Source organism: Micromys minutus, assembly GCF_963924665.1.
Source record: "Micromys minutus genome assembly, chromosome: 10".
NCBI lineage: Eukaryota > Metazoa > Chordata > Mammalia > Rodentia > Muridae > Micromys > Micromys minutus.
The window spans coordinates 14,234,326-14,248,304 of record NC_137979.1 but is presented as its reverse complement, the minus strand read 5'-3'; the positions used below and the strand labels follow the sequence as shown (position 1 = coordinate 14,248,304).

Sequence of the window (13,979 nt, the reverse complement as noted above, 5' to 3'; positions counted from 1 at the left end):
GGAGTAACTGAAGGAAGAATTAATTCTGCTGGTGGCTTGAGGGTGCAGTCCCTCAGGACAGGAAGGTACACTCATGGAATTGTGGGTGGTCATGCTATATTCAGGAAACAGAGAGGTAAATGCTGGAGCTCAGTTTGCTTTTTCCTTTTGCCTTTTTATTTGGTTCAAGACCCCACTTCATCTAGGTGTCTCCTGGATTATTCCAATCCAGTCATATTTGACCATAAATATTAACCATTATAGTATCCCATAAATAAAAAAAAATAACCAGGAGAAAAATTAATACACTTGAAAGAAAAATAGAAACAACAATACTATCTATACAATACTATTCATCAGAGCAAACAAGTCAAAAGTCTCTACCTAAGAGAATGGCATTCAGATGCCTTCCCCTGAGCCTCTATGGAGTTTACACTCGAACTTCTAAATTGTCTACATGCTGACAGCATTTCCTTAACTTCCGAGAATTCAATGCTCTCCTTCACAGATGAATTTTCAGAGAATTGCATTATGTCTTGTCAGCATGTAAGATGATGCCTTCCTCCCTCCCCCCACACCACTCATGTTGAATGCAAACAGTAGATGGGTTGGGTTGGAGGTCAGTCCTAGAGCAAACACTGAAGAGCACTGGAATCCAGCACCAGCACCAGCACCAGTCATAGTAATGTGCTGAGCCAAATGCATACCAATACAAATGCAAAACAGTAAGGGTTAGGATAGAGAGATGGCCAAACCTGTAAAGGGCTCGCCACACAAACATGAAGACCTGTTTCCGTCCTCGGAATCCATGTAAGAAAGACAGGTGTGGTCGTGCAAGACTGTACTGAATGTAAATGGTGCCGTGCTGGGCACACAGGCAGGAGGATCACGGTTCTCACTGGCCAGTCAGCCAAACCAACAAGCTTTGGGTGCTGGCAAGCCATCCACAGTGTTTATTAGCAGTGTACCTGCTCTTTGTGCCCATGGTAGGGAAAGCAAGAATTACCTGTTTTGGCTTTTCTAATTGGAGTGTACCATATATAGAATTATTGTTCTGACTAATAGCTCCTCAACAAGTAGGGTTTGTTATTTCTCTGTGGGATATCCACTTCTGTTTATGTGGGCTACATAATATTGTTCTGCAGTTTTCTTTGTGGGTTTGAATAGTCTTTGCCAAGTTGCATACATTGTAAATCATCCCTTTACATCTTTTAAAAAGCATTTTCTATGTATGAGCGTTCATCTTCATATATAGGAGGGCCTGGTACCTGTGGGGGACAGGAGAGAATATGTCTTTGGGCCTGGAGTTACAGATGGCTGGGAGCTGTAATGTGGGGGTTGGGAGCTGAGCCCAGATCCTTTGAGACAGTAGTGCTCTTAACTGCTGAGCCATCTCTCCAGTGCTCTGCAGCTTTTTTTAATGATGGAAGCCACCCTTCATCTCCTTTATTCCCACTGAAGGTCAACTCTCTGATGCCTTCTTTACTTTCAGAACGTGCATTGTGTCTGTCCCTGTACAAATGTGAATATGCTTGTAGATCCCGTGTGCATGTGTGATTGCGTGTGCATGAAAGTGTGGATGAGCATGCAGATGAGGAGTGCTGATATGGAGGTCACAGGTCAACGCCGAGTGTCTTCTGTGGCCACTCTCCACCTTTTATGGCTTGTTTTTGGTTTTGGACATGGTCCCTCATTGAACCCAGGACTCACCACTCGCCAGGCAGGCTGGTTCCACCTGTCTCTACTTCCCCAGTGCTGAGGTAACAGGTAAGCATTGCCTCATTTGGCTTCGCACGTGGTACTAGGGACAGAACTGGGGTCTTCACGCTTGCACAGTAAGCATCGTACCCTCCCACATCCCTGTGACTTGTTTTTGTAAGGACGGGGTGAGATCCGATTTCACCTTTCAGAGTTATCCAGTTTTAACGCAACTTCCTGTATTTCGCCTTTCTGCAGTGCTGGGATTGAACTCAGGGTGTCTTACCTGCTGCACTAAAGCTTGGTCCTGAGCCACACCCACAGACTCCAACTTGACATAAGTCACCTTTACCCTGTACCAAGCATGTTTGTGGATCCTAGCCTTCCGCCTTGGCTCCAAGGTGCTGTGCCTGTTCCCTGCGGTTAGTCCTTGAATTGCTCTTCTTCAGAATTTCCCTGGGATATTACTGGATCAGGACTTCCCAGCAGAGGCCTACCCAGTCAGGCAGGACTCTCTGGCTGTCCTGTACGCTCTACGATAGCAGCATCCCTGCCCTCTTTCCATGAGGTGGACCTGTAACCTCCTAGTCAGGACAACCCCAAATACCTCAGCCCGGCCTGGTGTTCATTGGCCGCTCCCAGTTCCACACTGATATGTTAGTTAGGATGCAAATGCATCGACAGAATAACGTAGACGTTCTTTTTGCATTTAATATGTGGCACTACTGAATTCAGTCTTGACTATATTTTGCTTCCTGTCCCAAACCCACACATGACCTCTCATCTATTCACAAGGACATAGATGTGTCTTCAAAGGGGTGTGGGATTTCTCTTAATGTACAGACTCTCACATAACTAAGCATCCACTTCCCATTCTTTCTTACATGAGGTCATTTCTTCCAACACTGTATTTTCTAACCAGTCACTGATCAAAAACTATCTTTTCTTTCAGACAAGGCACCATGTAGCCCAGGTTGGCTCTGAGCTCCCAATCCTCCTGATACATTTCCTGAGTGCTGCTCGTTTATTTCTGGCGCGAAGTCTCTGTCCTGCCTAATGCCTTGGACTTGTGGATTCAGGAGACACTCCATCCAGTTTGAGCATCTGGGACCAGAGGTGTGTGTCATCACATGCAGCAAGATACATATGTCTCTACTAGAAGTGTCCCCTACCCCCTGTCACCGCCCCACTGCCCACCCCTCCTCCACCTCGCCCAATAGCCCTATAAAGAGTTTGTTACTAAACCAGAATGGTGACAAATTCTGACAGTTCTATCTCTCATGTCTATTAAGATGACTATGTGGCTGTTCTTTGGTCTATGGTATGCCTGGAAGATTATATAATAATAGCAATCTTTTTTTATGATTTAATGTTATTTTATGTATGTGTGTATTTTGCCTACTTGTTTGTGCATCACGTGTGTGCAGTCCCCATGGAGGTTAGGAGGTGGTGTTGGATCCCTGACCTGGAGTTACAGGCAGCTTCGAGCCATGATGAGGTCCTCTGGGAGAGCAGCAAATGCTTAACCACCGAGCCGACTTCTAAGACTCTCACTCCTTCATTCTTAGACGGCACAAATCCACTCGGTTATGCTGTCTGCTACCATCCATCTAGATGTTTTTGGACAGCATTTGCTAACATTTTAATGTCCATTTTGGCATTGATATTGAGAATAAGGCTGGCATCACTTTTTAATTAATTAATTGATTAATTACTTGTACAGGCATCTGTTAAAGTTTGGGAACAGGCTTACTTGGTGAAGATATTTGGTGAAGATAACCGTACTTCATTTGTTGTGTTTAATATGAATTCAGTCTTTAAAAAAGCTAAGTCATTGTAGAGAAATATGGGGCCCCTCTTACAACCAAAGCCACATTCAGGCCTCACATTAAACTTCATGAAGGAAGAAAAGAATTAAAAGACATCTTTGGAATGTGATATTTTTGTGAAATCGGTCAAAGGCAGAAAGCGTAGCACCCACCTACACCTGTCATGGTCAAGGAAGACCTCAGCTGTTCTTCATCCTGGGCCTTTCCACGATCCATTGCCATCGCTGCCATCACACAGGAGACCCCAAAGTTACACACACACACCACAAACACCACACACACACACACACACACACACACACACAACATACACACCACACACACATACTACATACACACACCACACACACACATGCTACATACACACACCACACACACATACTACATACACACACATACACCACACATACCACACACACACACACACACACTACATACACACACCACACACACACATACACCACACATACCACACACACACACACACACATACTACATACACACACCACACACACACATACTACATACACACACCACACACACACATACACTACACATACCACACACACACCACACACACCACACACACACACACACACACACACCCCACACAAACCAGTGACAAATGACTCCTGGGTTGACAAGGCAAACCACTGGTTTTCTGTTTTCAACCTGTCTCTCCAGTGTGCAGACTCAGCAGTAATGGCTACACCCCCAGATCAGATCCAGGCTAGGGTGATGAGAGGCGGGATCATGAGTCGAAAAGAGAATCCACAATACAAGATGGCCACTGAGGTCCCTCTTACCTGTGTTGCTCCTTAGGCGGCTCTCGGTGAGTTCAGAAATGGCTCCAGAGGTTGAGGTCTTCTTCAGTCTCGCCACCCCTGATGAGGCACTTCCAGGTTTGTTGAGCATGTCCTCGCTGCTGGCCCTCTTGAGCTAGAGAGAAGTTGGAGAGACAGTTGGAGGACAGACACAGTGAGGAATTCTATGCCCACCAGGGCCAGTGGTTTCTGCAGAACAACAGGGATTGCGTGGAGGGAGCAGGCTCATAGCTCAGCCCAATAGCACGGAGCAGCTGCTATTGGAGCAGAGGCAAAGAAGCGTGCTTATCCTGGACCAGGAAATTACACTCTGCCTTCAGTGAATAAGTTGGGGGGCTGACATGTGCTCTGATACAGTAACACTGATAATTAATTTTAAGGCTATAAAACCTAACTAGACTAGAACACAGGAAGGAGAAAAAGCTCAGATGACTCTTGAGCTCCAGTCACCTGGTGCAGCACAGTGACCAACCTTCGTGTACGAGCTCACCACACTGAGTCCCAAAGTCTTAAGCGTCCAAAAGTCCAAAGTCTTTGTTGAGACTCAGGGAAATCACTCTAGCTGCTGTTAGTACATATTCATGTCTGTGCATGAGTGTGCACAGACATGTGGAAGTCAGAGGATGACCACTGCACACCTTGTTTCTGATGAAGGGTCTCACTGACCCAGGACTTGCCGAGTAGACTAGATTGGTCGTTTTTCTTGTCAATGTGACACACTTGGAAAGAGGAACCTTCAATTGGCCTGTGGGCGTGTCTGTGGGACATTTTCGTGATTACTAGTTGATATAGAAGGGCCCAGCCCACTCTGGGCAGTGGCATTCTTTTTAAAAATTGGTTTATTTTTATTACATGTTCTTTGGTGTTTCACCTGCATGTATAACAGTGGGAGGGTGTCAAATCTTGAAGTCACAGACAGTTATGAGCTTCCTCTTGTGGGTAATGGGGAATTGAACTCAGGACCTCTGGAAGAGCAGTCAGTGCTCTTAATTGCTGAGCCACTTCTCCAGCCCCAAGGCAGTAGCATTCTTAAGTACATGGCCCTGGGCTTTACAAGGAATCTAGCCGAGCAAAGGCTAGGAAGCAAGCTAGCAAGCAACCCTCTTCTACCATCTTTGCTTGAGGTCCTGCCTGCTAGATCTAGTTCCTGCTCTGTTTTGGCTGACAGTTCAGGGAACACAGCCTGGAAAGGACGAATGGCAGGGGCTGATTGCTCGTACCTCAGCAGATCAGCGTGAGGACCAGGGCATGAGAGCATCTGGAGCTCAGATGTTTCTCTTCTTTTCCTTCCGTCTTCCCTCCTCAGTTAACCCTTTCCAGAAAAGCCTTCCCAGATGTACCCAAAGGTGTGTCTCATTACTCTTATTAATGCTCTAAGCACTTGAGGTTGTCCCCTCTATGTGCAGGTGTGTAAATACCTACACACACACACACACACACACACAAATTAAGAGTTAATGTAAAACTATTCAGCAAGGGTTGAGGAGATGGCTCAGTGGAGAAAGAGGATTTGCCATGTAAACAGGAGGACCTGACTTCAGATCCCCGGAACCCATATGAAAGATGGGCAGACATGGAAGTCTGCCTGTGTTCCTAGCAATTGGGAGGCAAAGACAGGACCCCCAAGCTTGGTGAGCCAAACCAGTGAACCCAGGCTTCAGAAAGAAACCTTGCTCTGAGTAAATCAAGTGGAAAGGAACTGAGGAAGACTCGAAGTCACCCTCTGGACACATGCACACATGAACCACACACATATAAAGACATGCATATACATGCTCACATACCACACACATACTCGTATACATGACCAGAAAGGCATGTACGGAGCTGCTCCACATCAGCCAGCAGAGCTTTGAAGGGAATGCTTATCCCCCCTGCACCTACAATGAGGAATCCCGAATGAGAAAGCTTGCACTGAAGCTTCCCCAAGAGGAACGTGAAGACTGCAAACGAAGTCTTAGAAGCAAAGCGCCACATTCCGCATTCTGTCTCTACTGTAGGAGGTATACACACACGGGGGGGGGGGGGGGACCACCAGGTTCTGTTACTGCCTCACGTTCTTTCTCTGCCTGAGGCTTTGTTTCCTGTTACCCAGAGGCAGTCCAGCACTCATCTAGGCTCTGTCTCAATATGGAAGATCCCCATGAAGGTGAGCCCAGGTGTTGCTTTGGTATGTGCAGGAAGTACTCACACTAAGGGTTCACGGGAATTTAAGCTGCTGAGCACCTGAACTCGCAAAGGAAAAGGTTTCAATGCCTTGCAGATTAAAGTAACTAAAAACATTTCTCTCCAATTAACACAGATGAGAGAAGCTCTAACATCATCAGTCACAACAACAACAAAACTGAACTCTAGTGGCAGGTAACTCTCTCTGTGGTCCTCAAATGCAAGCGACTGTCGACGCTGGCGAGGGTTTATTTAAATGCACAACCCAAACTTCATCTTTCCTTGGACTCAATACTAACCACCAAGTTGCCAAGTCCCCAGGTGTGAGGCAGACATTTCCAGGGACCGTGACAATATTTAGAGCACCCTGTCTGTGGAAATTGAGTATGATTCACTTTGTAACTTTGCGTTGTCTGGCAGCTACATTAAGAAGTAAAGCAAATAAAGAATCTATGGACTAGCAAGACAGCTGCAGTGAGTAAAAGTGCTTGCTACCCAAGCCTGCCCAACCCAAGTCTTATCCCCAGAGCCATAGGGGCACGGGAGAACAGACTCCCAAGCTGGACTATACACCTCTCTTCCAGCCCCACAATGATAGCGACACTAAATTTTAAAAATAATTTTCATACAGCATGGGACAATACACAGTTTTAATCACAGCATTCAGGAAACAGAGGTAGACAGACCTCTGCGAGTTTGAGAACATCCTGATCTGTACAGTGAGTTCCAGGACAGTGAGATTCTGTTGAAAGGAAGGAAGGAAGGAAAGAAGTGAGGGAGGGAGGAAAAAGTTGAGTGAGTGAGTGAGAGAGAGAGAGAGAGAGAGAGAGAGAGAGAGAGAGAGAGAGAGAGAGAAAGGGGAAGGGAGTGAGGAAGAGAGGAAGGAAGGAAGGGATAGAATGAGGGAGGGATAAATTGATAGATAGGACAGACAGACAGACAGACAGACAAAGACTTTATGAATGATGGTTATGCCAGTGAAGAGCTTGCTGCACAGGCCTGACGAACTGGGTTCAGATCCCCAACATCCACATGAAAGTGCAGAAACAATCCAGGGAGAACAGAGACAGGTAGATGCCTGGAGCCCATTGGTCAGTCAGCCTAGCCAACTGGTCAACTCCTGGTTTAGTAAGATTGTCTCAAAATATAGGTAGATAGCAACCAAATAAGATTCCCCAGTGGTGGCCTCTGTCCTCCACACACATATGCATGTAAACACACCACACACACACAAATGAACACACACATACACACAGAGAGGAATTTACTTATTTTTAAAATATTATCAATATGTGATCAATATAAAATGCTCACAGTCGTCTAATGAAGAGATACCCTGAGAAATGCATAGTTAGGCAATTCTTTTGTGGTATAAACATCATAGAGTGTATGTCCATAAATCATTATACAATAAACTATATGGTAGATATAGAGAGTATATGGATAATATACATATGTGTATATGTATAAAGATATTCTTTCTGGGGTCATCATGAATAACCAACACAAGATTAAATCAGGACAAAAGAAAGAACATACTCAGGAGACTCAGGCCATAGCACCTATGAAGGAGACTGCCAGTGCCTCACAGCACACACACACAGATTTCATAGCACACTTCTTTGTAAGCAGGCATGCGCCAGTGTAGTTATCAAACCCACAGCCAATACATAAACCAGAAACACATCTGGTTCTCAGCATTTGACACTTTATCATATTGAGTAGATAGTTGGGTTGCCATCCCTTCACAGGACTGGCAAAGCAGTCACACAAACACGTCACCCGACACAGATGAGCAGTGCACTGTGTTCTGACACTGCAATAGCTAAGCCACCAGCTACAGAAATTCTACAGCCCCATTATAATCCTATGGCACCGTCTCACATGCCCGTCACTGGCCACAGTGCCACCTCATAGCTCCCATGTGTAGTAGTGAGCTCTCCTGCAATCTTTGGTGCTAACTCTTTAAACCTGGTTTTAAGACCATGTCTCCATTTTGACTGGCCACATTTTAAGGACTCCATTGCCAAAGGTGGCTAGTGGCAACCATATTGAGAGTGTCCTGTAGGAACTGTCCCAGAACAGTGCTTGGGTCTCAAGACTAGACAGTGGGCCCCTGTGTAGATTGTTCTGAAGCTGTTTGATTTTAATGTTAATTCCACTTCCCCAAGAAGGGCTGCCTAGTCACGTACTTTTGAGGTGACTTCAACTGAACCTTCCCATTTTCATTAGTAAAATAAAGGAGAGCCAGTGACTGGGTGGGGTGAGGGAGGTGGAGAGGACTGAGAGGTCTGAGAGGTCAGAGGAGGGAGGTGGTGGAGGTTGTGGCAAGATGGAGGTTCCCAAGGACCAGCTAGACCCAGGTGATATTGATTGGCGTTAAATAGCTATGAACATTAAAGATTTTATAAGTCTAGTATCTCATATAGAAGGGCAGTTTGTATCTTTGTCTATTTGATGTAATCTTACTGTGTAGAGGGTTTGTGGATTGAGAGTTGAATATATAAACCTGTATGAGAAGTTATCGGGCTGTAGCGTTGTATTTGTGTGGGATTTGGGGGTACAGAAACACCCGGGACAGAGGCAGAGAATAGGTGGTAGAAAACCACCAGGGAAGGGAGTTGTGCGGACAAGTTGGGCCGTGGTGGCAGCTCAGACAGGGTGCCAGAGGCATGGCGTGTGTGGCTCTGAACTAAAACCCGGCCTGAGGAGTGAGACCTCAGGGCAGATCAAGAGATAAACCTTTTTTATTTTGTAATATTTACTGCAACACCCCTGCTGTAGTCCTTCCAGGATATACTGTGACAGGATATACTGGGACAACTTGACCTCCCCAAATAGGCTCCTGGATGTAGGGGCCAGCAGCCTGTGTAGGGCCAGCATGAGACCAGCATCTAACTACTAAGGTTTGTTTCTTTTTTCCTATCTGTTTTTTTTTCTTCTTGTTGTTCTCCTTTCCTTTTGTCAACAAGTAGAAAACGAACAAAAAGGCGACTAGGCTTTCCAAGAGATGCAGATGAGTAGGCTGGCCATATGCTTCACATGTATACCAGGCAAGGCTGGGCATTAGGAGGTGAGAGAAAAGCGGAGGGCAGAGGTGAGTAGCTCTAGAGTCTAGTCCTTGCCTAGCCTCTCAACTTGAATTTCTTTTCTGCTCATACAAACTCAAACCAATGCTTTGTTCATTGTAACTAAATAAGCCCTGACTCATAGGCCTGGCCTTTTATTGTGGCTGGAGTGATGTTGCCTGTTGAGGCCAGAACATGCATGCTGTGGCTCACCATGAGAAGGGTTCACAGCGGCATCCTTGCCCACTCTCTCTGCATTTCATCCCCTGCCTTGTTCTTCCAGCTTCTACAACTCAGCCAGCATCTGAGATTAGGGATTCAGTTCTATTTTGTGTGGATTTGGTTCAGTTTTCTATTTGTGAACAGTTAAGACATCCGAATCCATTTACTCTCAGACATCACCTATGTAGCCCAGGCGGAGCTGTAGAGATATGTCCGATAGATTCCATTGCCCTATCTGCTTGTAAGTGTTACCTGGGGAAGGAAATCTGCTTGCTTCTCTGATCATCACATTTCCCCCTCTTCTCTCCTGTTCTTTGAAGTTTCCATGGTTTTCTGCCCACCCTCAGCTAGAAAGAACAGGGCTGGCAAAGTGCAGGCTCTTCCTGAGATCCTGCTGTTCTCTTCTCTTCTTAGTACCAGAAAGCTCATGCATTAAAATGGAGAGCAAGAATTCTACCACAAAAGTACCTACTTTTTCCCTGACACTCCCTGAAGCAATGGCTATTGCTTTGGAAGAAATGATCAGCACCTCACAATACTCAGAAACACTCCTGTACATTTCTTAAATACTGTCCTGACACCCAACCTCTCTGCCTAGCCCACCTCACATTGCACACCTGGGCCAGGTAAATGGATGGAACTAGATTATCTTGAGTGAGGTGATCCAGATGCAAAAAGACAAATGTGTGTCCTCTCTCATCTGAGGGTTCTGAGCTTCAAATCTTCAGGTGTGTAAAATAACCTCAGAAACCCAGAAAGTATAAAGGTACATGGGAGGGAGGCAGAAGTGCTTGAGGAAGTAGCAGGATACAGTGATATGAAGAAGGGGGAGGGGATCTTAATTAAGGAGGAAGGTGGAAGGTCAATAGAAGACAGAGGGAGGAAGGAAAATAACACTAAGGAGGTTGTGGTGGTTTGAATACGTTTGGCCCGTGGGAAGCAACACTATTAGGAGGTATGGCCTTGTTGGAGGAAGTGTGTCACCGTGTAGGCAGGCTTTGAGATTCTGCCTAGTGTAGAAGAGAGCCTTCTAGCTGCCTGCGGACTACAGTCTTCTAATGCTGCCTTCAGATCAAGATGTAGAGCTCTTGGCTCCTCCTGCACCTAGTCTGCCTGCATGTTGCCATGCTTCTCACCCTAATGGCTGAACCTCTGAAACTATAAGCCAGCACCAATTAAATGTTTGCTTTTATAAGAGTTGCCTTAGCCATGGCATCTCTTCACAGAAACGAAACCCTAAGACAGTGATGTGTTAGTTACTCTTAAAATGCTGTAACAAATATCGTGACCAAGGCAGCTAACAAAGAAATGTTCAATTATGTTGGCGGGAAGAGCTGAGAGCTCTAGATTCATAAGCAGGAGGCAGAGAAAGAGATTGCCTGGGATGGTGGGAGGCTTTTGAAGTCTCAAAGCTAGGGAAAGGGTGCAATACAGTTCCTCTAAAAAGGGCACACTTCTTAATCTTCTCCAAATGTTTCCACAAACTGGGAGCTGAGTATTCAAACATAGGAGCCTATGGGGGCCAATCTCATTCAAATCACCACAGGAATCATTACTTTTTATCTACCTAGAATTATATGTCATACATAAAAGTATATGTATATATAGCACACATATATATCACATGCAGACACACATATTCATATACATATAAACATATATATATATATATATATATATATATATATATATATATAGTTTAAATGAAGTTATTACATTTGGGTTGATAATGTTTGCCCAAGAGCCATAGACTCTCTAATAAAAAACCCAGCACCAAGCATGAGAACCCCCCTTTTTGATTTGTTAATCAGGAGAGCCCAAAAGACTCCTAAAATAATGTAGGTTACAGCCTTTGCCCTTGGTTGACTCCCAGAGATTGAAGATAGGTCCCTATTTCTGAAAATACCATGTACTTCAGACAGGACTCAGAGGCTCCAAGCTGTCTTGAAACTGACTTCAAAACATTCTTCTAGAAAACTAGCTTCATAGCACAAGAAGGTGTGTTTTTCCATTGTCTTTGGGTCTAGGGAACCTGTCTGCTAAAGCACACAGCCACGGCATGGCAGAGCACCCCCCACCCTTGAACCTAGGCCCAAAGACAATGGAAAAACAAACCTGAAACCCACAAGTTTTGAGGTTTTGTTTAAATGCTTGTTCTCCCTAACAGAAACACCTAGAACAATGTTTGTGCTTCTCAACCCAAAATTTTCAAGCCTTTTTATTTAAATGTTTATTTCCCTCTCTAGCATTTGTGACTTATGTCCAAAAAGTTTTCAATTTGTTTACATTTCCTTTAAGGTTTAAAAGTCATCTAATCTACTCCCACTGGTCAAACCAACTCTACTGATAACCACTAGCTAATCCTTAATTAACAAGTTTCCTTTTACAGACAAATGGTTTCTTCCTCTCCCAGATACATAATTAACATTGTTTTCGTCAGCCATCCAAAGCAGACTTAAAGGATGCCTTCCAGGACTAGATTCATCTAACACCCTTGCTCTTCTACGATCATAACAGCAGACCATGATGTGCTCCAAGCAAACCATTACAGGCTTATCACACTACCCATCCTCTGCAGACATCCCCTTGCTGGGGTTCTGCTCCTCTGCTGTGATCACCCTACAGGTCTGTCTACAGTGCTGTTCCCACAAATCCAGCTAAGACAACGCCATCTCCTTGGACCCGCCTGGGACAACAAAGCTGCCTTCCTCCAGATGCCTCATCTGACTGAAGACTCCCATGACACACACTGAGGCCCACAGAGGACAGACTTGGGACCTTCAAGCTACAGATGAATTATGTTTCCAAAGTTAGATGGCTACTGAGCTTTGGGAAAGTTACATGATGGTAAGGAAAACATGATGTCTAGCCAGACTAATCAAATGTTTAAAACCAATGTTAATACCCTCAAACTGTACACTGAATATTCAATTGATTCAATAATCCCTTGTCTTCCCAATCCCCACCCTCACCCCTCCTTACCCCTGTGGCAAAGTTGTGCTACCCCTCCAGCCTGTGTAGTGTTTTCCTTTGATACTTCAACTCCATCCAAAATTTTCAGTACAAATGACAGTCATTCCAGTGATACCTCTCTTAAAAAAAAACAAAACAAAACAAAATAAAACAAAAAACAAAACAAAAAAATCAAAGTAAAAGGGAGAATTGTGGGACTGTGAAAGGCAGCCTGGTTCCTGATTGAGCTAAGGCTAGAAACCCCAGTGACCCTGAAGGGGACCGTAGGCACTTTGCCTGACTTCCAGATGCCAGGCCTCTGTCACTAGCCTCAGCCCTCCATAGATTTGTGGCCATTGGTCACGTAAGGGCAACGAATGTCCCAAGCCCCTCCACAGGTGAGGACATGACCACAGGTCAAGTAGGCTCAAGACAGATCTCCATTATCATGAGGCCTAGAGGTTTAGCCAAAGAACTTTCCCTCCCAGACACTGCTCCCGGCAAAAGGTATTTAATCTCAGGCCCACCCTGAGAAGTGGGATATGACAATAAATGTCTTAAAACTGTGGACTGCCTCTTTTCATCAGGATCTGCTGAGGGGAGCCATAGAGAAGGCCTTCGCCTACAGAGCAGCCTCTAATCTCCCACAGAAGGCCTCTCTGTGTTCCCAGCTGCAGCTTCCACCAAGCCCAAACCAAACCTGCCACAAAGAAGCCAAGGACTATCCCGAAGGACCAGCCAGAATTCCTCCTCCTCTCCCCCTTGGTCATGAGCTAGATCCAGCTCACAGTCCCCCGCCCCTCATCTCTTGAGCCTGCCAGCCTGAGAACAAGACTGCCCTGACCTAGTCGCAGGCCCAGGGACTCCAGAGCCAGCTCTGGTTGTCCCCAAGACTTCAGACTGTGCTTCCCCACCCCTGGAGCAGCTTCCCTAAACCCGCCCAGCGACAGCGTGGGGTAACTGGCATCAACTCCCAGCGTCCTGCCTCTCCAGCGGCTGTGCCCTGTGGCAGAGTGGACGCAGGACCCCCACATAACCCTACAGTGGTCATGGTGTGCCTCACAGCAATAAAACCAATAAAATCATAAGACATCCTTATACGCATAGATAATTACAGCTCTCACTCCTCGTGAAAGAAACTTCTCTTTGCAATAGACAAAGACCATTACAGAAAACCGCAACCAGTTAAGCTGCTGAGAACAACTAGTTGTGGCCACTGGACAAGCCAGAGGATCAAGAAA

At 45.5% G+C, this 13,979-nt stretch overlaps 1 protein-coding gene across 6 annotated transcripts in view; it reads right to left on the bottom strand.

Annotated features, from left to right (window-relative positions):
* Positions 1–13,979, bottom strand: part of SPECC1 (sperm antigen with calponin homology and coiled-coil domains 1) — a gene marked incomplete at both ends in the record, with an annotated part of 178,738 nt that overhangs the window by 159,032 nt on the left and 5,727 nt on the right. For all 6 annotated transcript variants that reach the window (XM_080924202.1, XM_080924204.1, XM_080924205.1 and 3 more), the window contains one exon: positions 4,313–4,445. In XM_080924202.1, coding sequence (XP_080780328.1) covers positions 4,313–4,445 — 133 coding nt within the window. The remainder of the gene's footprint in view (positions 1–4,312; positions 4,446–13,979) is intronic.